Raw genomic sequence first — 26,148 nt, 5'->3', positions numbered from 1 at the left:
GATTTTGTATTGGATACGGCAAGAAGACATCAATGAGTATTATTCATCTATCACTAGTGGTTTGCATCCTATCAATAAACCTTTTTTATCAGTGAGATCTAGAACTTGGACTAATTTAGTATGTTTCATATTCTATGAGTAAGCAGACTTGTAGGGCGCGGTCAGGAGGTGCGGAACTTGGAACGACAACACCTAGGTTTGAATCTGGCCCGCCTTCCTTACCTCGGGCCTCGGTTTCCTGGGGTGTAAGCATCATGCCCTGTTATTTTTCCCTTTAAACCTTTTTCAGAAATTCTCTATTTTTGCCAGTGGCACAAGCAAACCTTCAAGACAAGCCAACAGACATTTACTGAGTGCCTTCTCCGTGCCAGGCTCTCTCTTAAGGGCTGGGGATTTAAAAAACCCAGCCCCGGGTCTTAAGATAATGGGAACAGAACATGTAAACAACTATAAACAAGATAAACTAAATGCACAAACAAGCTAGGTTTCAGCCCAAACTGAAGAGAATTTCGGAGAATGGGATGAAGAAGAGCTGGGAGAAACGGGACTTTAGGTGAGACAGGAAAGGGTCCTGGAAGGTCGGTCACCCAAGTTCTAAGTTTGGGGAGGGGATGCTCTTTTCTGGCTCCCACTTGTCCCCTTCCGGGGGCTAGGCCTCCTTTCCCCACATCTCTGCCAGCTCACTCATCACCTTCCGCACCCCCCCCCCCCTCTTCAGACACCCGCTACTGGCAGAAGGATTCAGCCGTCTCCAACAATTCCCAACTAGAGACCACCTGGGTAAAGCACTCTCTGCCTCAGTTTCCTCATCTATAAGATGGGCATAATCCCGGCTCCCACAGCGTTATCCTGAGGATCGGAGGAGATATTTCCGAGAGCTTTGGCTTCCGTCTCCCCTCCATCCTTGCCCTCGGCTGCCAGGGTGATTTCTCAATTTAAAGAGCAGATTTGATCCCATTTCTCCCTCAATAAATACCATCACTTCCCTATTACCTCAAGAAGCGAATTTAAGTTGTTTTGTTTGGCATCTGAAGCCTCCTCCCACCCCGACCCTAATCTTTCTGTTTCCAGCTTTTTCCGTGACCCCGTGGCCCGGCTCGGTCCACGTGCGCGCTGCCGGGCTGCCTGCCTCTCAGAACGCCCAGCTGCCTCGGAGAACGGCGTTCTCGATCTTCCGGGCATTCCCCACCCCCCACGACTCCCCAGGTGATAGCGCCCTTATCTTTCAGAAATCTACCTGTTTATGTAAATGTAGTCTCAACAGGTGGGAAAGTAACCTCCAGAGGGCAGGGATTGTTTCCCCGCAGGCTCAGAGAGGCGGGCTCGGGAGAAAGCTCCTAAAGGTCTCGGGCGCGCTGACCGACGGTCCACAAGTTTTCCCGAGCTCAGCGTCTTCCGCCTTCTTCGTCGCTTAGCAACTGAGGCGCCCCGGGGCTCTTCCTCCTTTTCCCCTCCTCACGTCACTTCCTCAGCGTCCCGGAAGTGAGAACCAGCCGGTCGGTTTCCCCGCGGGCTGCGGGTCCTGGCGCTGCGGCTGGGGAGCCGGCAGTGGGAGGTACCCGGGTGTCCGTGGGCCGGGCCCCGCGAGTGTCCGTCCTTCCGTCCCGCCGCCGGACGCAGCGAGGTGGGCTTGTCGAGGCCGGTCCGGGGCAAGACGGGGCGGGTGGGCCGGGCCCAGGTCAGCGCCGTGCCCCCCCCCCCCCCCCCAGCTCCCCCCTCCGGGCCGTTCCGTCCCCGGGGCCGAAACAGTCCCCGCACTCTGGATAACCCCTCCCCCAGTGTCTTCTCCCGGGCTGGTCCTACCCCCCCACTCTCCGGGAAGGGTGCCTGGTCCCCTCCCCCCCCTCCCGGCTCCCTCGGACGCTCCTGCTTCCTCATTCCCTCCCCGCCCTCCCCGCGCTACCTCCTTGCCCCCCCTTCCTCCCCCTGCCCCCACCTTTGGGGCTCGTTCCTCCCCTTCCCTCCGCTCGGGTCCTGGAGGTTCCCTGACCCTCTCAAACTGAGGACCTGATCCTCCGGGAGAACCTCGTCTGGTTTTTGTTTTCTTGGCTTTTTGCGGGGGAGGGGCAAGGAAATCATGGCCGTTTGCCAGCAGATGCTGATTTTTTGGTTTATTCTTATTTTTGTTTTTTTGGGTTTTTGCTTTAATTTGAACAGCGTTGGGCAAGATTCTCCTCGTCCCCGCGTCTTCCCCGTGTGGGATGGAAGCCTCATGACCGTTTGTGGCTTGCCCAGCACTTTACCGAGCTTATCTCGCCTGGTCCTCCCGAGGTGACTAAGTGTCGCAGGTACTGCTTCTCCCCAGTGTATGTCAGAAGAGATGAGACTGGGTCGGGCCGTCCCTCGGCTTTTACTGGGCTTTCTGCGCCTCGGCTCGGGCTGAGCAGGCGGCCCGGTCTGGTGGAGGAGATCACGTGCAATGGACGAAGCACGGGAAGAATATGGGGTGATCGGCCTTGGAGGCCCGGGGGGAGGCTCCTGTAGCAGGCAGGAGTTTCCGGGACTTGAGGACACCAGGGAGGGACAGCCCCGGGAAAGTGGCCTGCCCACTGTCCACCAGGAGAGGGCCTCGTGTGAAAGCGGTGCGGCGACCAGTGATTGGGGCTGGCGGTGGGAACAGGGTGCGAGAAGAGTGCGAAACCCAGGAGTGGCCAAGCTAGTCAGGGCGAGGAGTTTGGCTATGGCTTTGACTGTTAGGGAGGGGTTGTAGATCTCGTCCATTCTATATTAGATGTAGAGATGGAAGGGCTATTAGAACAAGACTGCTGGTATGATAGTTCAAATAGTTTCAACCTCTTGGGTGTCCACCTTGTGAGCCTGGGGACTGGGAGGAGTCAGGGAGGACTTGCACCTTGTGAGCCTGGGGACTGGGAGGAGTCAGGGAGGACTTGCACCTTGTGAGCCTGGGGACTGGGAGGAGTCAGGGAGGACTTGCACCTTGTGAGCCTGGGGACTGGGAGGAGTCAGGGAGGACTTGCACCTTGTGAGCCTGGGGACTGGGAGGAGTCAGGGAGGACTTGCACCTTGTGAGCCTGGGGACTGGGAGGAGTCAGGGAGGACTTGCACCTTGTGAGCCTGGGGACTGGGAGGATGATAGTGCCCTTGAGAGGAATAGGGAAGTTTGGAAAATGGGGAAGGATAATGAGTTCTCTTCTGAACACTGTATATCTGAAGTTTAGTTCTTGCTCACATCACTGACTATTCCTAGTTAGCTATTAGGGGGCAGGACCATGCTGATCTCTCGTGTTCTGAAATCAAATCCAGCAGTTTTCTGAGTGTCAGGCTCTGCAGTTAGATCTAAGAATTGTAGATTTAGTGCTAGAAAAAACTTTAAAAGGTCCGGTCCAAGCCCTTCATTTGTACAGGTGAAGAAACTAACAGTTGAAGTGAGTTTTCCCATGGTCAGATAAGAATTGAGTGGATTGAAACCAGGTTCTTTGACTCCCAAGTTCAGCACTCTTGATTACAGAGCAAGGAGGTTACCCTTTTTGTCCTGGCTTTGCGTCAGCTGACTACTTGTATGAAATGAGAAAGAGAGATTAGAATTGTAACTTTTTCTTTAGGGTAGGGTGATTTTTTTTTTTTTTACCCAGTTAGTTTAATTTAATCTTTTTAAAATGGTATTTTACTTTTCCAAATACATACAAAGATAGTTTTCAACATTTACCTTCGCAAAATTTTCTCTTTCCTCTTCCCTTCTTCAAACAGCAAGCAATCTATTAAAGATTAAATAGGTGTAGTTCTTACAAATATGTTTCCATAAATGTCATGCCAAGCAAAAAATAAATAAATAAATCAGAACAAAAACGGGGGGGGGGGAACCACAAGAAAGGAAAAAAAAACCCACCACCACCCACAACAAAATGCCATATTCAGTCTTTGTAGTTCTGTCTCTGGATGCCGATGACACTTTCCATCCCAGGTCTTTTGGAATTGCCTTGAGTCACCTCATTGTTGAGAAGCGCCAAATCCAGGGTGAGGCTCTTTCATGCTCAGCAACATCACTGGGCTTATGATAGGTGTTTAAGTATTTTTTGAATTGAGTTTTTTAAATTAAGAAATGTAAATTTTTAACATTTTCAGCTTAAGTGGCACATTTCACTTTATTTTCCCAGATGGTTAATTTTCAAATAAGAGCATCTTGAATAGAGAGAATAGCTTGAAGTTCCACCAATTTCAGTGAAAGTATTTAGTACAGTTATCTTTTAAGAAAGGGTACATAAAGGAATAGGATTGCCTCCTGTAACATCATTTTCATCTAACTTTTTTTGTAGGTATCATATCTTGACGATATTGAAGGAGATTGTGTCATTATGGGAAACCAGCTGGCTGGCATCGCTCCCTCCCAAATCCTTTCTGTGGACAGCTATTTTTCAGACATCCATGATTTTGAATATGACAAAAGCCTTGGGAGTACTCGGTTTTTTAAAGTTGCTCGAGCCAAGCACAGAGAAGGCTTGGTGGTGGTAAAGGTCTTTGCAATTCAGGATCCAACATTACCTTTAACTAGCTATAAACAGGAATTGGAAGAACTGAAAATAAGGCTTAATTCAGCCCAGAACTGTTTGCCATTTCAGAGGGCCACAGAAAAAACATCTGAAAAGGCAGCTCTTCTCTTCAGGCAATACGTCCGAGACAACCTGTATGATCGAATCAGTACCCGTCCATTCTTAAATAATATTGAAAAGCGGTGGATTGCTTTCCAGATCTTGACTGCTGTGGACCAAGCTCACAAATCAGGGGTCCGTCATGGGGACATTAAAACGGAAAATGTCATGGTCACCAGTTGGAATTGGGTTCTTCTCACAGACTTTGCCAGTTTTAAGCCTACTTATCTTCCGGAAGACAACCCTGCCGATTTCAACTATTTCTTTGACACTTCACGGAGGAGAACTTGCTATATAGCTCCTGAGCGCTTTGTTGATGGCGGAATGTTTGCCACAGAGTTAGAGTGCATGAAAGATCCTTCAACCCCCTTAGTAGATTTGACAAACAGCAACCAGAGGACGAGGGGGGAGCTGAAACGTGCAATGGACATCTTTTCGGCAGGTATATTTGAGGTGCTGAAATATTCTAAGTGAAGGATACTCTTCCCTCCCCCTAATTATAATGGTGACTTGCAATGCTTTAGTTGGTACTTCTAGGGAAATTAATTTATTGGCTTGATGGTATTTTCCAATAGATGCCACTGATATCAATCCATCACCTGCATTCCTGTGTACTTTAAGGTTTGCTGACAACTTTACTTGAATTATTTAATTGATCCTAACAACAACTGTGGAAAGTTTTATTGTCCTCATTTTATAAGTGAGGGCACTGAGATAAAAAGAAATTAAATGATTTTCCAGAGGTCACACAAATGAGGCAGGACCTAAACTCCAAATCCAGTTTATCCACTTGTGCAAGATCACTTTTATTTTTATCAAAAGCCCACTGTGTTCCAGATACACTATAAATGGAGTATTAGTTTTTTAAAGATAAAAAATCCTATATTTGTGAGTTTTATTATGATTTCTTTTAAGTTTTCCTCAGAGTTTGCATATTATATATGAATTTAATCTATTTGAGTTCTTTGCTCTAAAAAAGTTGAAGCCATTTTTTTAAAAGTTAGGAAATTTGTGGTTAAACATATCAGTACATTTGGATTTCCCACGAATATATTTGTAGAGCTCATACCCACAATTGTTTTTTTGGAGTTTTTTGGAGTCATTCTATAACTTAAGTATTTATGCTTGATCCAACCCACTCATCTGTCTCTGACAGTGACACCACAGGATATTTGGGAAGGTTATCCACTATCATATTAACTTCATAAGTGTGCCACTCTTAACATTGTAGTTTTTCTTAATTTCCTGTAGATTTCTGACCAGTGTATTTATGTGAGCTCCTCTTGAACCTATATATAGTTTTGATTCTGCCATTTTTCTCACCTCGAGGGAGAGTTAGAGGCATAATGATTTCTACTTGTCAAAATAATACCTTTCAAAATTCTTTTCAAAAATTAATCCTTTTTAATCTTCTAGAGGTGATTCCTAAATCTAACATTCCATTATTTTGTAGACTTCCTATTGTACTCATTATTTTATAGTCAGTTTCCTGCTGAGTGGGCTCAAGTTTAGTCATATAGGATTTCTTCCATCTTCCTGAAAAAGATATTCTTGCCTCTTTTCCTTCCTCAGATTTTTTGGATATGGCCTCCCTAAATACTTCAGCCTTCTGTAAATTGGGTGCCATTTTTCTAGGTTTTTGATCCATTTTAATGTCTCCTATTTGCTGATTTGAGGAAGGAATTTTATATTCTTTTGGCTCTCATCTAAGGTACCTATGTCCCAAACTTTGTGAGTGGCTGGCAATACTGAAACCGTGTAAACACCACCAATAGATTGCATGAAATAAATATAAATTCTTTCCTCAGACTTAGCTCTTTGTGCACAAAACTCCCCAATAAATCAGTCCTTCAAAACTTGTTATCAGATAAATGGGAACAAAACACTTGTAGGCTTCCATTTGAAGGACAGTGGTCATCACATGGGGTCATTCTGCCCCCTTTTTTAGCCTCTATTACTAATTAGAAATAAACTATTTTCTTTTTTTTTTTTTTTAAGGCCATCTTTAAGCCTGATAGTGTATTGGTTCAGGAAAACTTCCTTCCCTGCTTGGGAACATAGGTCACTTTTCAATTCTTGGGTTGTTAAGTCTTGTATAGGTTTGAGGACTAGCATGTGCTGCCTTGTCAGCTGATCTTTCTTGATACACAAATCTCATGCTGCTAAAGTTTCATATGTCTTGTGACAAAGTTCGATTAACAACAAGCAAATATTTTTTAGCGTAATGGCAGGAAACATTTTTTCCTAGACTTCTGTCTTCTTCCTTGTAATGGGAGAAAGGATTATTGAGACTATGCATTTAGGGTCCTTGGTTGAGTATTATAAGAAACCTTAGATCATCTTATCAACTCCCATATTAAATATATAAATGAACAAACTGCCTAGTTCATTGAATTAGTATTTACACAAGGACTACCAGAACTGGCTTCTGAACTCAGGTTCTCTGGCTTGATTAGTAGCATATGTTCTGGTATTACATATGGTTCTTGGGCAGTCACAGAATCTCTTAGAGCCTCAGTTTATTCATCTGTAAAATGGGGACAATAATACCCATTGTACATAAATGTCTTCTTGTGATCCTGAAGTAGAAGAATGGATATAAGATGCCATCTCTATGAGCCTCAGCTCTTATTTGTCAGTAATAATTATTTCACTTACTTTGTATTTGAGTTCTAGAAATTTGTTGAAATGTTTAGTCTGTGTGGGTAAAAGGTGTTGGGTTTAGTTTCTGTTGTTTCTCTTTTGCTGTAGAAGTTACATCTTGTATTTTTCAGGTTGTGTGATAGCTGAGCTATTTACCGAAGGGGTCCCACTATTTGACTTGTCCCAGCTTTTGGCATATAGAAATGGGCATTTTTTCCCTGACCAAGTGTTAAACAAAATTGAAGATCGCAGCATCAGAGAATTGGTAAGTGTGGCTAGCTGGAAATTGGGTAAGTCTGTGATAAGTATGTTGTAGAAAGATATCGTAAAATCCTTGTTAGAGTGATAGCCCATTAATCTGGTCATCAGCCCCTGGAATTGGGCTAAAAAGGCTCTGAGCCCATTGAAGGCAGCACATTGACTGCGACTGTGTAGAAGCCTCCCTTTTAGGCCCAGAGGGTCTTTGACCCATTTCTCATGTGCTACTCTGAGTTTATCTGGATTGCCTTGGGTTCTTTCCTGAGATGCTAGGAGAAGAGAAAGAGTAAGGCAGGGACACACAGATGCAACCTTTGCTTACTTAGTCTTAAAAACTAATGGAGAGGGACAGCTAGGTGGCGCAGTGGATAGAGCACCAGCCTTGAATTCAGGAGGACCGGAGTTCAAATCTGGTCTCAGACATTTAACACTTCCTAGCTGTGTGACCCTGGGCAAGTCACTTAACCCCAGCCTGGGGGGGGGGGGGAACACTAATGGAGAGACTTTTCTGGGAAAGTTTGGAGTAGGTGCATAAATTTCAAGCTCCAGATTTCCCCCACAAAAAGAACTAACATTTGTCTCAAGGTGAACATGCATGGATTGATGAAACAGCAAAAAGACTGGGGCAGAACAAGGGTCCTCCTGGTACAACCCAAGGAGATCTGAAGAAAGACCTCAGGCAGGGATTAGCCTAGTGAAGTGCAGACACCTCTGGGTCCAGCTCCATAGAAACACTACTGGGAGAGTCTGGAGCTGGTTGCTTTTGGCTGGAGCCTCAGCAGGAACCACAGAAACTTTTACCTTCCTGACAGCAAGTGAGGAGTTGGGATCTGAGGATCTGAGTTGGGGAACACTGAAGAAACCTAGACTGATTAGAGTCCATGCCCAGCTGTGCTGCTGAGATGTAGCCTTGGCTAAGAAAGAACCAGCACCCTGGGAGTGCGGAGGCAGTGGGGCAGGGATGCTGCTGGCTGTGGGCATTTGCAGGAAGCAGGGGCTCTTGGTTTGGGTTTCCAGGTCAGAAGGGAAAGCTGAAGTGAAGCTAAAGGCATTCCTCCACCCCACAATTAGAAGTGCTTATACTAATAGTTCTTATTTAAAAAAAAAAATTTTTTTTTTTTTTTTTTAACTGGCAAAGAAGAAAGAACCTCACCATAGAAACTTACTACGGGAGTAGGGAAGACAGGGGTTCATTTTGGAGAATGCTGAAATGAAAAAATCTTATTCTACCACAAAAAGTAACTATGGTTCCCTGCCTGAGAGAATTTGTAGAATTCAAAAAAGAATTTAAAAACTACATGAGAGACATTGAGGAAAAACTTAAAAAAAAAAATATCCAAGAAAAACAAAGATTATGAAAAGAAAGTTAACCAATTAGAAAAGGATTGACGTAAGTTGAGTAGTGTGCTTTCCAGCCCCGTTTTCTATCTGTGACTCAAGGCCGCTATGGTATCACTCACAGTGTTATGTGATTCTGTGGTGGATTCCAGGCCCGTGGATATGGCGTTAGTTTAGACTTCCCTCAACTGATACATTGCCATGAGGATACTAGGTTATGAATTTCCATCATAAAATTACTTATTTTTTTTTTCAAAATTAGTTTTACTACGGTTTTTAACCTCCTGCCTCCATTCTCTGATTCATTCATGCTCATGTTTGGTGCAGGTGACCCAAATGATCCATTGTGAGCCGGATAAACGTTTAGAAGCGGAAGATTACTTAAAGCAACAGCGCGGCAACGCCTTCCCCGAGATATTTTACACATTCCTCCAGCCTTACATGGCTCAGTTTGCCAAGGAGACGTTCCTCTCTGCCGATGAGCGTATCCTGGTCATAAGGAAGGATCTGGATAACATTGTCCACAATCTCTGTGGTCACGATCGAACGGAAAAAGCTGAAGGGGAGACAAAGGAGAACGGACTGGTGATCTTGGTGTCCGTCATAACCTCCTGCCTCCAGACCCTCCAGTCCTGTGACTCGAAGCTGGCTGCCCTGGAGCTCATCCTGCACTTGGCCCCCCGGCTGAGTGTAGAAATCCTTCTGGACCGCATCACGCCCTACCTTCTGCATTTCAGCAATGACTCTGTGCCCAGGGTGAGGGCAGAAGCCGTGAGGACCCTCACCAAGCTTCTGGCTCTCGTCAGAGACGTGCCCCGCAATGATGTCAACATCTATCCAGAGTATATTTTGCCAGGAATAGCGCATTTGGCTCAAGATGAAGCAACTATTGTCAGACTTGCATATGCCGGTAAGAGTTTATCCTGCAATTCATTATTTTGTAAGTTAGTCTCTGGAAGCCCTTCAGTTTTAGGGAATTTAATTTTGATTTTTATCACTAAGGTCACCTGACTTTAATGACGTGAGTATGTCTGCATACTTGTTAACATTTTTCAGAAGCAACTGGTGATGTTGCACAGAACAGATTCTTGCAATTTGTAAGGATTGCAATTGAAAATCTTACCACTGGGTTTGTTTGACTTGGAATGAGAATTAGTGGCTCCCCTGTCCAGCAGCGTTTTATTTTGCTGTGTCACCATGGGGGAGAGGTGACCCAGAGTTCCCTGAGGCCTTTCTCGTGGAGGGCCTGCCAAATGGAAGGCTTTGACCATGTGAAGTTTGGATGGGGAGAAGCCTAGTGAAGTCTAGAGGAGGGCGTTACCAGGAGCGGCTGCGCAGTCAGTGTGGAGTGATAGAGGATATGTCCTTGAGGGAGTCATTTCAGCATGGAGGATTTCTTAGTAATACCGAACAATCACACATACCCGTATGATATCTTGGTGAACAAAAGAGAGTGTTTGCCATTGTTTGAAAGGAATTTGCCAATATGAATAGTGCTGTTACCCATTGTTGCTGCTGTGTGAGATTTTTGGGGCGCCTCCCCCCACAAAGAAGGGCTTTTTAAGGCTTTTTTCTGACAAATGAGTTGACCTGTAACTGCCACTAAGTAAATGGCAGTACTCCTTTCTGTGTATGAGATCCATCAGATGCTGTAGTTTGGGGTGGATGGCTTTAGGACCTAAATAGGAACCCACAGAAATACCAACTAGTCTTTTTCAGTTACATATTCCTATAATATAACAAAAGTAGATAAAAAAATTAACTGATCAACTTAACAAACATAAGTAGGTAAACCAAACAATACCATATAGACTAAAGATAGGTCCCCCAAGGTCAATGTCAAAGACATCTTGCCACAATTAGGAAACCAAAGAAACAGAGAACCAGTGTGATCATTCCAGTATGTGCACAGGGACCAGCATCATTGACCACATGGTACTGGCATAATACCCCCTAAAAATCCACCGACTGGGGCAGCTTTAAAGACGTAGAAGCAGTCTGTCCAAAAGTGTTCCATGTGTTTGTCCTGTTAGTGATGCTTCATCCTGTTATGTAGCACCGTACAGTAATCAATATTCATTACAACTTTTAGCTTTTAGCAAAAAAAAAAAAAAGTCATCCACTACCTACTGTTAATTAAATAATAGTAACAACTTTTTAGTTGTGTCAGAAAGCCAGGATGTAAGTGCTGAAAGGATCAAAGCTCAAGTGGACCTGGAAAATTCATCCTCCTCCAATGATGCTAAATCAGTGAGGTCATAAAATATTGGTTAAGATGGGAAGCAAGAAAATGTAATCTGCTAATTTAGTAATACAATTTTTAATAATTTAATGACTTACTTTTTAGTCAGGATGCTGTTCATCATTTAAGCCCGTGCAAAGAAGATCCTGAGATAAGAAAAAATATTTTACCTAACACTATTAATTAATTTTGAGAAAATATGAGTTTGGATGAAAAACTATGGCAAGAGGCATTTATTCCTAGGGCAGTGTTATCATATGGAAGAGATTTGCCCAGGTGCTTGGTACAGATGATCCAGAACTATGTGTAGACATTTCATGGTGCTGGAGTGGGCAGGGCTGGCTGGTACACTAACAGACCTATGGTACTGAGAACCCAGTCTGTTATGACCTCTGACGTTTCCACTGCATGAAACAAGGGCAAGTAAGGATCAAAGAATGCCCAATGGCCAAAAGGAGAGATAAGCAATGGGACGAGCCCTTTCCTTCCCAATTCTCTTCTAGGTTAAGTTTTAACCAGAGGTGGTCGTGCTCCTTGGAGAACTTGTGGAGAAATGTAACAAGTTTGCTGGAGAGTAGACGGGGCGCCAGAGCTGAGCTGCCCTGGTCAGAGGAACTGGCTGGTGGGCATTAAGGAGAACGGAGAGCGGAGAGCTGACTTTAGGGAGGCACTTAATGTGATGCATCAATGCAAGTTATATTAGTGACATTGTTTTGTGGCAGCTTTTTGGGCTGTGTATGTGTAGCAGTTGGGTTAGGGAGTATTGCATGCTAAAGTTCATGGTTTTGAAAATAACTAAACTGTATTATGAGCTTGGTGGTGGGAAATTTGATTGACTCTTATAAGTTAGTTATAAAATTTAGGATCTTTTGAAGGGGGATGGGGTAATGCAGAATGAAAAATATTCAGGTATAAGATTACATTAATAAGGATTATTGTTTTGTCATTGTTTTTCTTTGTCTTATAGAAAACATAGCATTACTGGCAGAAACAGCTCTGAGATTCCTGGAGTTGGTGCAACTGAAAAATCTCAATATGGAAAATGACCCAAACAGTGAAGAATTAGATGAAGTCGCACATCCCAGTGAGAATTATGACACAGGTGACGTGGCTTTCACTTTCTCGTTGCCTTTCCACTTGGAGCGGGTCAGCCGCACAGGGTAGAAGCCCTGTGGGTTCTGGGCCCACAGGCTTGGGCTTGACTTACAAGGGCAAAGTCAGACACAAAGTTGGGACATGAACACACTCCCTTCTCTGTTCTGGAACCAATTAGACTGTGACCACACTTTGATCATATTCTGTTATTCCACGTTTCAGATCCCAGGTTTTATATATTGTCATTTACACACACACACACATTTTCTCTCTCTCTCTCTCTCTCTCTCTCTCTCTCTCTCTCTCTCTCCTTCTGTCGAGATTATAATTGCACCAGCATTTCTGTCATTCTTAAACCTGCACGAGTGAGCAGGAGCTGAAAAATCTTGACTTTGGTCCCTTTACCCCGGTGTCCTGGGGTGGTCTTGAATTACAATTACTGCAGCCTGCCTTCTCTGGCTTCTCTGGGGCTTCCTTTTCTCTATCACTTCAGTCAGGCTCCCTATGGTCCAGGACCCACTTTTTCTCTCAGTGCCCACATACCAGCACTTAGTATCCCACATGGAATGAATGAAAGAAAGGATTTAGAATCACTCCAAGAGTGTAGACTTGTCGAGCTCCATGGTTGGGAGATCTTTAGAAGTCACCTGCTCTGAGCCCCCATTGTACAGGTGAAGAGACTGAGTCCCAGGTAGGTGAAGTGTAAACTCAAAGCTTTACGACTAAGTAGAGCCTCCAGTGACCAGAAGTGGCTCTTGTGAGTCTAGGCCCAGTGATTTCTGAATGAGACCGTGGGCTGGATGAAGGATAGAGCATACAGTTGTATAGGGCTTTTTTATGAGACAATGTGGAAATTACTAATCTTTGGGGAACAAATGAAAGGCTCTAGGTAGAAAATTGATTGATCAGCAAGTGTGTAAGAAGTGTTTATTTTGGGTCAATCGTTGTGCTGGGTATTGAGAGTTCAAAGAATGAACAGTTTACTCTTCTGATAGAGCTTATCTTCTATTGAAGGGGACATATATATGGAGAAGTCTATGTGGAATATACAGACTATATATAAACACACACACACAGAGTAGTTGGGAGAGAAGGAGCAGTGGCAGCAGAGGATGGGATCAGGAAAGGCTTTATGTGTATAGAAGGGAGGGTCTTGAAGGAAGGGGGATTCTTATGATGCAGAGGTGAGGAAAGATATGTTCTAGACACAAGGGACAGAAAGCATGGAGACAGAATCTGTCTGCTTGCACATGGGCACAGGAGTGTGTCAGGGTAGATCTTTCTATGTGTGACTGTAGAAGTGTGGCAGACAAGATTGGCTGGGGCCAAGAAGTGAAGGGCTTTAGATGTGTTTGATTTGAGAGGCCATAGGTATTCACTGGAATTGATTGGGAAGGGAGTAGCTAGATCAGATCTGCACTTCAGAAAAATCACTTTGGCTACTATGTGGAGGACAGATGGAATTGTGGGGGACTTGAGACAGAGTGACCAGTTAAAGGCAATAGTCAGGGAAAGAGGAATTGAGGGCCTGAACTGACATAAGCAGAAAGATGGGATCAGATGTAGATGTCCTGGAGGTAGGAAGGGCAAGATCTGGCAGTTGTTATGATAGGTGGAGAGTGTTTGAGAGTCGGAGAGTTGAAGTTGGTGCTGAAACTGCTGACTAGGGAGACTGCAACAAGTTCAGAAGAGGGATAGGCTTGGACGGAAAGGTGATGAGTTTGTTTTAAGCATGTTGCTTAGAGAGGTCTCTGGAACATCCAGTGTGAAATGTCAATAGACAGGTAGTGATGCAGCTCTAGAATTCAGGGGAGAAATTGGATGGATGTATAAGTCTATGAATTATTTATATAAGGATGATTATTAAATCGATGGGAGCCAGTAAATTCGTGGAGTAATAGTAGAGAGAGAAGAGGCTGTAGGACAATTTTAGGGAATGCCCAGTGTTATAAGGCATGAATGGAGGCTAAGCTGGTCATGGAAAGGTCAGGAATCAGGAAAGATTAAAGGGACAAATATGGAGAGCAGAGAATATCTAGGAGAAGAATGTGACTTACAGATCAAGCTACATCAGATTTGTAAAAGCACTGGATTTGACAATGAAGAAATTATTGATGAGTGATGGTCAGAATCCTAGATGCAAAGAGTTGAGCTAGTGAAAGAGGAGGAAGTGGAGGCAAGCCTAGGGAGGTTTTTCTTGGAATGACTGAAGTTTGAACCTTATGGAATGATAGTGAAGATTTTTTAAAAATAGGGAAGATTTGGGCACATTTTAGGGCAGTTGGGGAGGAATTATTAAGTAGAGAGAAGTTAAAGATTATAATAGCAAGATTTGGGGTGATTGAAGGTGCAATCTTCTGGAGAAGTTGGGAGAGAATGGGATTGATGGCGCATGTAGAAGGGTTTGCCTTGGCTGGGAGAAGGGTCAGAAACTAGATGAAAGGGAGAGGGAGGAGGAGATGATGTTCAGGAACGGAAGAAGAGAGTGGGCACCTTGAATGTCAGTTGAGTGATCACAACCTTAGCTGAGAGAGAAGGAAGCAGGGAGATATCTGGGGAATGAGAAGGGGAGAAAAGGTTGGTCATTGATTCATTCACTCATTCATCCATCCACTTATTTATTTATCTATTTATTTACTTATTTCTAAGCTTTTTATTTTTAAAACATGCAAGGATAATTTTTCAACATTTACTCTTGCAAAATCTTGTGTTCCATTCCCCCCCCCTCATTTCCCCCACTTCCTCCCTTAGATGGCAAGTAATCAAGTACATGTTAAACATGGTAAAAATATATATTAAATCTAATATATGCATACATATTTATGCAATTATCTTGCTGCACAAGAAAAATCAAATCAAGGAAAAAATGAGGAAGAAAATAAAATGCAAGCAAACAGCAACAAAAAGAGTGAAATTGCTATCTTGTGATCCACATTCAGTTCCCCTGGTCCTCTCTCTGGGTGTAGATGGCTCTCTCCATCACAAGATCATTGGAACTGGCCTGAGTCATCAATGAGAAGGTTTTGATTGGCATTTGTAAGGAATGAGATAGGGACTCTCCTTTGGAGGCTGGAGTACATGTGGAGGCGAGTGGTGAATGGTGATGCTTCCTCCCTGACTCTGAGGTCAGGTTTACCCGGCCCACATGGCTTGGGTGCCCTCTTGTGGGTGCTCTTTTTGGGTTGGTTGCTAGCCACTGGTCCCCGTAAGTGACAGCTTTGGGTTGGTGGCTAGGCCTGCATTGGTTCAGGCCCGGTCTGCCTCGTGCAGGCAACCTTGCTCGGCTCCTCTGAAAGATTGTGGAATATCAGACCCTCTCTTCCTCAAACTGAAGGTGTAAGAAAAAGGCAAGGACTATCCACTTTGCTGTCTTAGTCTCCTCTAGGGTCTGTCTCTTTTGAAATGTTGTTTGAATCAACTCATACTGGAACTAGGGTGGTTTTTATTGACCTCAAACATCAAATTATTCCCCAAATTAACCTTTACTTTCCTGATTGAATTAATTTACAGAAATATCCCTCCCTATATGTTCCCTGTTCCCTGCTTCTTGTACATTGACTTTTTATCAGTTGAAGGGATAGTGATTCTATTTGCAGTATTTGTTAACTGGGATATTTTTTCTATCTTTTGAAGCAAAACAGAATCATATTACTGCCAGCTCAGCATGGGATTCTGAGAAACAAAATCCGAGATTAGTTGGGGAGCCAGCTGCCAGCAGTGCTGTAGTTTAATTTATTCTTGTGAGGTAGTAGGAGGAAAGCTTCTTGTGACCCTACAAATACTGATTCCTTTTTAATCTCTTTGCAGAGCTTCAAGCATTACATGAAATGGTCCAGCAGAAAGTTGTTACCTTACTGAGCGACCAAGAAAATATCGTGAAGCAAACCCTGATGGAAAATGGAATCACACGTTTATGCGTGTTTTTTGGACGTCAGAAGGCCAATGATGTCTTATTGTCTCACATGATCACTTTCCTAAATGATAAAAATGATTGGCATCTCCGTGGAGCTTTTTTTGATAGCATTGTTGGTATGTTTTTGACTTTGCTTTTCTAATACATCTTTAAAATGTAATTTAATCTGCCATGTTACAGGATTACCATTTTAGAGCTAAAAGAGGTGTTGGAAGGTTTGTACTGTCTTTTTGGAGATGAGGAAACTGAGACTGGGATCTTGCCTCACTTGCCCAAAGTGGCAGGGTCATGATTTCAGGCTGGATCAGAGTTCTGGCTCCCCCTTCATGGGGTAATGGTGATCAGGCATCTCCTACCCTCGTGTCTGTGTTCAGTTGTGGAATCAGAGATCCAAGTTTTCCTGTGTACATTGTCAGAATTTGTTCAGGGACCTAGGAGACTTTGAGGGCTTCCATTTCTGGGGCCCTGGGACTGAAAACTGTCCAGGGTAGTTGGCTTCCTTTGCAATCCCATGCATTTTATTTTGTGTTTGAGAACTTGATTTTAAGTGACCTCACGGCTCTGCCAGAGGGGCCTAGGGCACACGCTGTGCTCAGGACTCCTTGAACTGTTTCCTCTAGTGCTGGACAACTCAGGCTGGAAGTCTGGAGTGGGTCACTTTGACTTGCCATTCTACATTTGGGTAGCCCTGATTATGAAGTCTCCCTTTCTCTCCACTTCCCTCCATTGTTTCCAGCTTTGGCCTCTGGAGCAAGGCAGGACCATTCCCTCTACCTTGTGACCTCCACATACCATCTTCCTGTTTTTCCCCTTGCTTATCTCGCTCCATCTTTAGCCATGTGACTTAGTAAGGCGTAATTTTTCTTCCTCACTGTAGCCATGGCTTTGTTAAGTTCCAGGAAAACCATTTTTATTGTCAGTACTAAATAATAGCTCACAATGAAGTGATGAGTGGCCATTGAAAAGAGCACAAGCCCCTTTTTTATCTGAGTATTGAGGTCTGGATTAACCTGTGCCGGCATTTCAGAAGGGCAATTGTCAGATTTCTTTGCACACCCAGTTATTTGAGAAGTCAGGAAGTGCATTCTTTGTCTCTCTACCTCCCAACTGTGTGTGATTATTTCTGCTAGATCAGTCTTCTTTGGCCTTCTGGGCTCCTTAGGAACCTATATCTGTAGCCATTCCTTTTTTTTTTTTTTTTTAATAATATATTTTTTTTCCAATTACATGTAAAAATAATTTTTAACATTTTAAAATTTTGATTTCCAGATTTTTTTCCTTCCTTTCCTTCCTACCCTTCTCCTTGAAAGAGTAAGCAAATTGATATAGATTATACTGATGCAATCATGCAAGACATTTCCATACTAATGTTGCGAAAGATAACATAGACAAATAAAACCCCACCAAAAAAATAGGATGTTTTGATCTCATTGTCTAACCAGCAGTTTAATCTTCTTCCTATTAAAATTTTCAGTAAAGATGCTGATGACTAGCAAAAATTCACTGGCCAGAACCGATTTCTTTCTTTTTCCTTGCCTGGTGAGGTGCTAGTAAGCAGGATGAAGTCAACTAGGCAACCATCAGTTCTTTTTCTGGAGGTGAATAACATTTTTCATTATGAGTCCTTAGAAATTAACTTGGAGCATTTTTTTAAGAATAGCTAAGTCATTCACAGTTGATCATTGTACAGTATTACAGTACAATTAGCTGATCTTATTGGGGAAGTTTCTATTTTACCCCCATTACAGATAATATTTGCTGATGGTTTTAGATAGATAATACTTATTTTCACAAAGACTCTATTTATTCCTATGCTCTCTAGTGTTTTTAATTGGTATGGATGTTGTATTTTGTCAGAAGCTTTTTCTGCATCTATTGAGATAATTTGATTTTTTTGGTTTTGTTATCGATGTGTATTATCAGTTATAATGAGAGTTATACAGATAGGGGCTGAGAGGATACTAGATGCAGATTGTTGATGAGCAGAGAGGAATCTGGTTATTAATGAGGAGGAAAAGAGGAGTGTGAATAATAAGAAATCATGCATTGTCCAGAACCTCATTGTCTAACCAGCAGTTTAATCTTCTTCCTATTAAAATTTTCAGTAAAGATGCTGATGACTAGCAAAAATTCACTGGCCAAAACCGATTTCTTTCTTTTTCCTTGCCTGGTGAGGTGCTAGTAAGCAGGATGAAGTCAACTAAGCAACCAAAGATTTACTGAGGGATTGTAAGGGACAAATGATTTAAAACTGGCTTTACTTGGGAAATTGAAAGATCTGTGTTTTCTTGCAGGGTTTTATTAGGTGGCCATGGTGAATTGCTGCAGCCTGGAGTCATCATTCCCTGGTTGCCAGCTTTTTTGTGATCAGCCATTCTTAAGTTAGCCAGAGATCCTCAGATGAAAGATGTGACTGATCCTTAGCTCAGGGTCTTTCCAGCTTAATAGGACTTATCTAACCGTTGGGCTTTCCTGGAATTTGTAACCTTTAAGAACGCTTTGGTTTCCTCATTTGTAAATTATAACAACAAAAAGGCTCTGTGATTGTAACAACAAGGCTGACTCTGGGGAAGAGTTAAGAACGAATGGATGAAGCAAATTTACTGCCAAGGCAAGGTTCTAAGAGTATGGAATATCACATGTGTCAAATGTAGCTCGTGTTGGTTTTAATGAACAGTGTTTTTTCTCTTTTTTTACCCTTCAATATTAAGGGACAATTGCTGGGTAGGAGGAGAGGATATATGCAGAAATAGAGGTGAGAGATATACAAGATACTTCTTTAAAATACCATGAATGCAATGGGTTGGATGACCTTTAAAGTCTTTTCTAGCTCTACATCTTTGGTGCTCTGAGAACCCGAGGCCATCTCTGTACTATGAAAAAAACATCGATGTAAAACTTTCATGAACAATATTGATCTTGATAATCCTGATTAGCAGATTTGGATTAAATGAGAGTTTATTAAATGTGTGTCTTATATGTATATATATTCATTATGTATGTGTATACATAGGGATTGCACTATAAATGCAATCTATATACATATATGTGTGTGTGTGTGTGTGTGTGTGTGTATGTGTATACACCTTCCATACACACACATGTATATGGATTGCTTGGAATTGGAGATTATAACTAGGTGGAAGTCTGGATTCTTTAGTTTCCTTCTGCCTTTGTCCTCAGACCTCCTCTCTGCCCACCATGGTGTGCTCATGAATATGGGCTGGCCCCCTGCTTCTCTCCTGGGCCCCTTTGTCCATCTCCTGTTCATTGAAACAGGTGGATTGTGGAACCAACAAATGACGTTAGCCATTTATATGAGGCTTCAGGGAATGCAGGAGGAGCTGAGCAGAGGTTCACAGAGCCCCCAGAATGGGATTTGAGCCATTGTGTGGCTTCTCTTGCCTGCATTCACTTCTCTTCTCACACCAGGAGGTCCCTGCATTTCTGGAGCTCAGGATAGAAATATAGACTTGAATAATTGTAAAGGAAGGTCATCTAGCCTCAGGCCTTCTCGAGGAAAATGACCACTAGAGATGGGCAGTTTGCTGTTGGTCACACGGCTGGTTAGGGTTGCCTCCTGGACCAGAAGGAAATAATCCTGATGATCTTTTCCTTTAGGTGTCTGCTACACTTTAACGAGTGGGAAGCAGTCTGGGGCTGTTATCCTTTAGTCAGATTAGGCGACTGCAGCAGTTATTTTTCATTGTTGAGGAAGGACACTCCCTCTTCCATAAGGCTCCTCCTCATTCAGGTTTGTAGACTTGGAACTATCTTTGAATTTTCCCTCGTGTTTTTCTTGTATAGTTAGTGACCCAGAGTGATTCTGCAGTTCCTTGCCCATAGTAGGTTCTTGTCATTCCCTTCAGCTTGTCCCATTTTGCTCCACCCTCTTCCAGGACCCTTATTTTGATTATTTTCTGGTAATAACTGTTTCCATTTATGTTTGGTTGTGTACATTGATTTCATGGCTCTGTTTAACTTCACTTCAAATCAGATCATGTCCAATTTTTTGTGCTTCTCTGTGTTGTATTCATCATTTCCTGCAGTGCACTGATACCACATTTTGTGATGTGATACCACATTTTGCTTAGCCTTTTTTAGGCAAAGAACATTTGCTTTATTTTCCTGTTCTTTGCTACCTCCCAAAATGCTGCTAGAAATATTTTGGTGTCTATGAGTGTTAATGGTGATAGATTTATAGTGGAATCTCTGTTCAAAGAGTATGGACATTTTAATCACTTTATTTGTATAATTTTAAATTGCTTTCCAAAATGGTGGTACTGATTCAAAGCTTCACCAGCAATGCCTTCTTGTGTTTGTCTTTGCAGCCCTGTTCCTCTCCCCCACCACTGACATTCCCATGTTTCATCATCTTTGCCATTTTTCTGAATGTGAGGTGAGATCTCAGGATTTGTTTTTCTCCTATTGTTAGTGATTTTCTACATATTTTCGTGTGATTAAAATTTGAATTCTTTTGAAAACAGTTTGGTTTTTTTTTTTGCCTGTTGGAAAATAATTTTTCGTTTTTACATATTTGTTTCATTATCTAGGTAAGTTGGAAATTATACTGTTGTCTGAGAAATTGGATGCAAAGGATATTCCTTTTCACTCCTTTCCATTTAATAATTTCTCTTACCATAGAAGCATAGTTTTGTTTGGGCAGAAGCTTTTCAGTTTTACATGATCAAAATGATCACTTTTGTCTTCTACAAATCTCTGCGTCTTGTTTGTTTAAGAATACATTTGCCTGTAGCTATGAGAATTGTATGATCTCTTCTTTTTTCTTTGAATGTTTGTACTCCCCATTTTTAATGCTCTATTTTTCCCAGGCAACTTTGTGTTTGCTGATCTGTGCTCATGGGTATTCCCTGATGGAATGTTAATCCTAGGGATAGGGATTCTCACTAATGTGTCAGTGGCCTCAGCACCTAGGACAATGCCCTGCGTATAGCAGAGTTTAATATGTACTTGTTAAGTGAAATTCTGCTAAGCCATTCTCACTTGTTTGTTGGATAGAAGGGAAATTGAAGCATTTGCCCAGTTTCACTGCATGAAACATTGTCCTCAGAGTAAAAAAGGAGTTAACATTTCTTGACTTCCTGCTGACTTTCTGCTCACTTTTCACCTTCTGTTTGGATCTGATTGGTTTGGAATTTGCGATTCATGAATAAGTTTATGCTGGAATCACAGTGGAGTATGGACTTGGAAAGAAAATGGAAGCTCTTGTTGCATTATGATCTCCTTATTAGGAGACACTCCCCGCAAAGTAGGTGACCACGCTCTGGAGGTGACTGTCTTAGTGAATGTGAGTCTGAAAGGTGGTCAGCAAGGGTCAAAGCCAGCTTCTTCTCCCCTCTCAGGATGTTTAATCTCCTCCTCCATCCATGCTGCCCGGTACATTTGTGGAAATGGGAAATTGGAGTTTTGTCTGCATAAAGGTTTGTGCGGTGTAATGGCTTAGGGGCTGTAAACCTCTTCTCCAGAGAAGGTGGATGTTCCCTTATTCTTGTTGTAGGATTCATTGACATTATTTTGTGATTTTATACTTCTGAACACTGGTAATGGACTTTGATTTACTCTCCATTCTATCACAGTGCATGGCATCTGCATTTCAATTGTAAAAGAAAGTGCCAGAGTCTTAGATTTTAGATGGAATGGATACACAAGATGCTGGGAGGGACGGGCAGTGAGTGGGGTGACAACTCAAAAGGTGCTGCAGTATACGGAGTACCAGGCCTGGAGCCACGGAGAGCTGGGTTCCGATGTGACCTGACACTTCTTTTGTGTGATCCTGGGCAAGTCACTTTGCCTTTATTTACCTTTGTTATCTCATTTGTAAAATGGCATAATAGTAGCGTCTACCTCCTAATGTTATTGTGAGGATCAAATGAGGTAATAATGGTATAGCATTTAGTGTGGTTCCTGGTACACAAGAAGCACCATATAAATGCTGTATTAGCATTACTTCCTTATATTACATTTTCTGCAGTTATAGCTTATGCTTAGAAAACTGAAAAGTTAAAAAAAAATTTTTATTCCATTCAAAGGTGGGCTGGATAACAAACATTATTGTAAGGTCATGGAAAACTGCTAATCTTCCAGTTTTAGCCCCTGATAGTCTGGGGAAATAAAGGATGTTAAAATTTCTGTGACTCTTACAATGAAGTATAAAGGAAAGAAATAATAATTGCTGAAATTTACATTGTACACTACAGTTTTTCAAAGTAAGTTATAGACAATTTCTTCAGCAGCAGTATGGATCAGGTGGTATTCTGGTCATGCTCCCCACTTAATGGATAAAGAAACTGAGACCCAGCCTCCATAGAATGTCACAGGTGACATTTAAGCTTTGGTGATGTCATGAGAACCTCGTAGTCTTTGTCCCTTCAGCATGGCTCCTGCCAAGATGCACAAACTCCTGCCTTTTTGCCCTGGGTCCTTCCTGTCTGGTAGCACGCACAGATTACTCCTAGTCTCTTCAGCCAGATGGCTCTTCTTTCCTCCCTCTTGGCTCTCCGTTTCCTGTCCCTGCCCCTTTCCTTGGCCATTCTCCATGTCTGGGGCTCGGGCTCTGTGTCACCTTGCTCTTCCTTTCAGATGTGGCTTGTCTCTCCTGGCCTTCCAGACCTTAGGTTGACCTACTTTTCTTTCACTTGAATTTATTCTCTCTGGTGAGTTGGCAGGTGATAGGGTGGAGAGAGAACAAGCCCCAGAGCCAGAAGAGTTGCATTCAAGTCTTCTGTAGGATGCAGATTGGTCGAGTGACCCTGGGGAGCCTCTCTGGGCAGCTTGTTAAAGAGTGAGAAGCAGGCTAAGGGGTGTCCTCAGCTGGCCTTCCTCCGGTCTCAGGCTTTATCCTCTTCTGCTTCTCTTATGTCTGTGTTTGTATAGACACTTAGTGTCTCTACTGTTAAATGAGGGCTATGTGATTGTGCTCTTTGTACTTGCGTCCTCAGTGCTTAGCGAGTAGTGTACGCTGGTGGGCCTCTAATAATGCTGCTTGGTGGAGATGCTTCGTGGGCCCGAGTTGAGAAACAGATCCTCCCTGGCTGCCAGGCTGCATTGCAGAGTCCTCTTCTGGTGTGACTGCCCATTAGTGAGATAATTAGCATTCTTCCCTCCAAATTACTGCAGTGATTCCTCGCATCATCTGTGTTTCATTGAAGCTGCTTCTTACATCTGTACTCATTTCCTGCCCACAGAATACTTATCCTGCCATACTTGTTGTCCTGGTAGAACTTCTTAGGCTTTGTTTTCCTTAGTCAGCCACATCAAATTCCCATTTCCCATCGAAGGAATTCAGATTTTTATAGCAAATCTTTGAGAACAACTTGAATTTTGAACAATAAGTTAATACATATTTGATGTTTGAATTCTTTTGCCTCCAGCTCTTGGTAATCGACTTTTGTATTGATTTCCTTGTTGTAGCAGGAAGACAGAATCATTTATTAAAGTAGCTTTTTTCTTCTGTTATCATTGGACAATGTGATTGACATTTTTAATTTTCCTTTTTTTTAATGGAGTATAATATGATTCCTCTTCTGAGAGCTGCATTCTCATCAGATGTTGGTCTTGTTTTTCAGGTGTTGCTGCCTATGTTGGTTGGCAGAGCTCTTCTATCCTAAAGCCTCTACTACAGCAAGGTCTTAGTGATGCTGAAGAATTTGTTATTTTTAAGGCTCTCAACGCCCTTACCTGTATGTGCCAGTTAGGACTGTTGCAAAAACCTCATATCTATGAATTTGCTTGTGACATTGGTAAGTACCTGACTTCTCACTATCCCTTTATGTAGACATGAAGGATACCTGCTGGAGAACTGTAGAAATTCCTTGGCATTTGGAAGGATAAGAATCAGCTACAGTTTTAAGTTGTCCTATGGGACAGTTTTTGTTTCTCCCACCATAGCAGAGGACCAACTCTTAAAGCCATTTTGGTTAGTTTCACAAATGAAATCATATGCTTTGAATTGTAAGCAGATCCAGCTTACTTTAATGGTGTTTATATATGATGTGACAGTTTGCTTTTGAGTTACCTCTTTAATTTACAGTACTTGGAAATTTTTAAAATTGAAGTTCTGGGATTTATTTTTTCAAATAATTAAATGAGTTGATTTTATGGCCCATAAGACAGTGATCCAATTATTTCTAGCTTTTAAAATTCATTTAAAACAGTGATAGAATTAGCACTGAATTAGTAAATTTCATAAATATGTCAAACTTAAAAGCATCTGGAACATTTTTAGTACTGATCACCATTTTCAGATGGCAGGCGATAGAGGAATTCCAATTGGGTTTATGCAGAGTGAAAAAAAAGAATTGGAAGTTGGAAACATTGTCTTTTTAGCAAAACACTGAATTGCTCTTCACTATTTCGTCAAGGAAAATTAATAGGCCAAATTTATCAGACTTTGAGAATGAGTGTTCACCCCTGGTAGTGATTGAGGAGAGGAAAGAAGAGCTGTGGATGTCAGTTGTTTCAGGAACTCATACTATGAACAAACAGATGGTCTCAGATATATCATATTTAAACTCTTTAGGAGAACAGACTTTGGTAAAATGTTAGGATTACCTAATTTATACAACAAGCAGCAGAGATTTGGCTTTGTTGGAGTTAGTGTGAAAGACTGAGTTTTAGGATTTGGATTTCTTCGTTTCAAATTTTATGATTCTGAGTGTTTATGGTTTCCGGTTCATTATGGATTTAGCAGCCTCCATACCATCTCATCCTCAATATCATCATCTGTCTGCTGTTTGTTGCTGTTGCCTAAAGGTGCTCTGAATCGCTATTATAACAATAAGATACTTATGGATTTGTCTATTCAGAGGATTGTCCTTGGCCCTGATTTTATTTTATTTTCCTTAGTCCTAAGTAACAAGTGATAAGGGTTTCCTCTGGATACTTATGAGAATAAAATTGCATTTTTAGAAAAAAGAAATAGTATCCCAAAGGCACTTTTTGTGCCAGCATCTTTGTAAGTTTGATAGAAAGAACATTGGATTTGGATTTAGGAAACTTAGATCTAAATCACTTCATTAGTATTTGTTATTAACATAATGATAATGGATGAATCATTTAGTCTTTCTAGGCCCCAGTTTCCTCATCTGTAAATAGGAGAAATTGAAGGAAAAGACAAGTCACTTCCATCTCTAAATTAAGATCCTATCACTTCTCTCCAATTAGTCCAAATTAATAAGATTTACTCTTTTAGATTTTACATTACTATATCTTTGAGTTTGGGGGAACTTATACTTTCCCTTAATTAATTCTGTGTATTTTTCTTGCTTGATTTTGATATTTCACTTTTTGGTGTTAATTGTATCTATTCCCTTGTTAGATTATAAACTCCTTGGGGAAAAGAGATCAAGTACAATAAGGTGTTTTGCTTAAACCATGTCATAATTACCTGGCATGGTGCCTTGCACATCGTAAAGTCATAAGATTTCTTGAGTGAATTCTAAGAGTAGATTTTAAATTCCTGAAGGACAAGCACTATATGACCACTTTTTCATTTTGATTTGTTTGACAACATCCATTGATCTGGAGTATACTGTACTATAAACTTGATGTACTAAAGCCCATTAAAAAAGAATGAGTTAAATAAACAGATGGTGAAATTGCTCCTTTGATTTTAAGTGACTGGAGAATGAAAGAATGCTTACTCTTTTACTCGTGGAATTGAGACCTTTTGTACCAATGTGTACCAATATATTTTATATGTAAAATAGTTTTAAATTTTAATATTATAAATAAAATAGTATGTATAAGGGTCTTAATGAATCCTAATGAATTGTGCCAGACCAAAGTTGGCATTGCTATATTTAAACTACTCCTGAGACTATGTTCATTCTTTCTTTTCTTTTAGCACCCTTTCTGTGCCATCCCAATCTTTGGATACGCTATGGGGCAGTGGGATTTATAACAGTGGTAGCTCATCATTTGAACATTGCTGATGTCTACTGCAAGCTGATGCCTTACCTCCATCCTTTTATCACTCAGCCAATAATACAGGTATAATTTTTATACTTTCAGACTCCTTCTTCCTGTGTAGA

At 41.9% G+C, this 26,148-nt stretch overlaps 2 protein-coding genes across 3 annotated transcripts in view; one reads left to right on the top strand and one right to left on the bottom strand.

Annotated features, from left to right (window-relative positions):
- Positions 1 to 1,406, bottom strand: part of ATP2C1 (ATPase secretory pathway Ca2+ transporting 1) — a 221,473-nt gene extending 220,067 nt beyond the window's left edge. Inside the window, exon 1 of the mRNA XM_074270895.1 lies at positions 1,238 to 1,406. The gene's annotated coding sequence lies outside the window, so the exon portion shown is untranslated. The remainder of the gene's footprint in view (positions 1 to 1,237) is intronic.
- Positions 1,407 to 1,467: 61 nt separating this feature from the next.
- Positions 1,468 to 26,148, top strand: part of PIK3R4 (phosphoinositide-3-kinase regulatory subunit 4) — a 56,625-nt gene continuing 31,944 nt past the window's right edge. The window contains exons 1-9 of one of the 2 annotated variants that reach the window (XM_074270889.1): positions 1,468 to 1,624; positions 2,158 to 2,288; positions 4,275 to 5,049; positions 7,382 to 7,515; positions 9,174 to 9,756; positions 12,056 to 12,190; positions 15,991 to 16,212; positions 23,683 to 23,856; positions 25,962 to 26,107. In XM_074270889.1, coding sequence (XP_074126990.1) covers positions 4,314 to 5,049; positions 7,382 to 7,515; positions 9,174 to 9,756; positions 12,056 to 12,190; positions 15,991 to 16,212; positions 23,683 to 23,856; positions 25,962 to 26,107 — 2,130 coding nt within the window. In that variant the 5' untranslated portion in view covers positions 1,468 to 1,624; positions 2,158 to 2,288; positions 4,275 to 4,313. The remainder of the gene's footprint in view (positions 1,625 to 2,157; positions 2,289 to 4,274; positions 5,050 to 7,381; positions 7,516 to 9,173; positions 9,757 to 12,055; positions 12,191 to 15,990; positions 16,213 to 23,682; positions 23,857 to 25,961; positions 26,108 to 26,148) is intronic. The other variant, XM_074270890.1, reaches the window with a different exon arrangement.

Source organism: Sminthopsis crassicaudata, chromosome 5 (genome assembly GCF_048593235.1).
Source record: "Sminthopsis crassicaudata isolate SCR6 chromosome 5, ASM4859323v1, whole genome shotgun sequence".
In the NCBI taxonomy this organism is placed as follows: Eukaryota; Metazoa; Chordata; class Mammalia; order Dasyuromorphia; family Dasyuridae; genus Sminthopsis; species Sminthopsis crassicaudata.
Note: the sequence above shows the minus strand (reverse complement) of the source record. Positions and strands in the feature narration are given on the sequence as shown.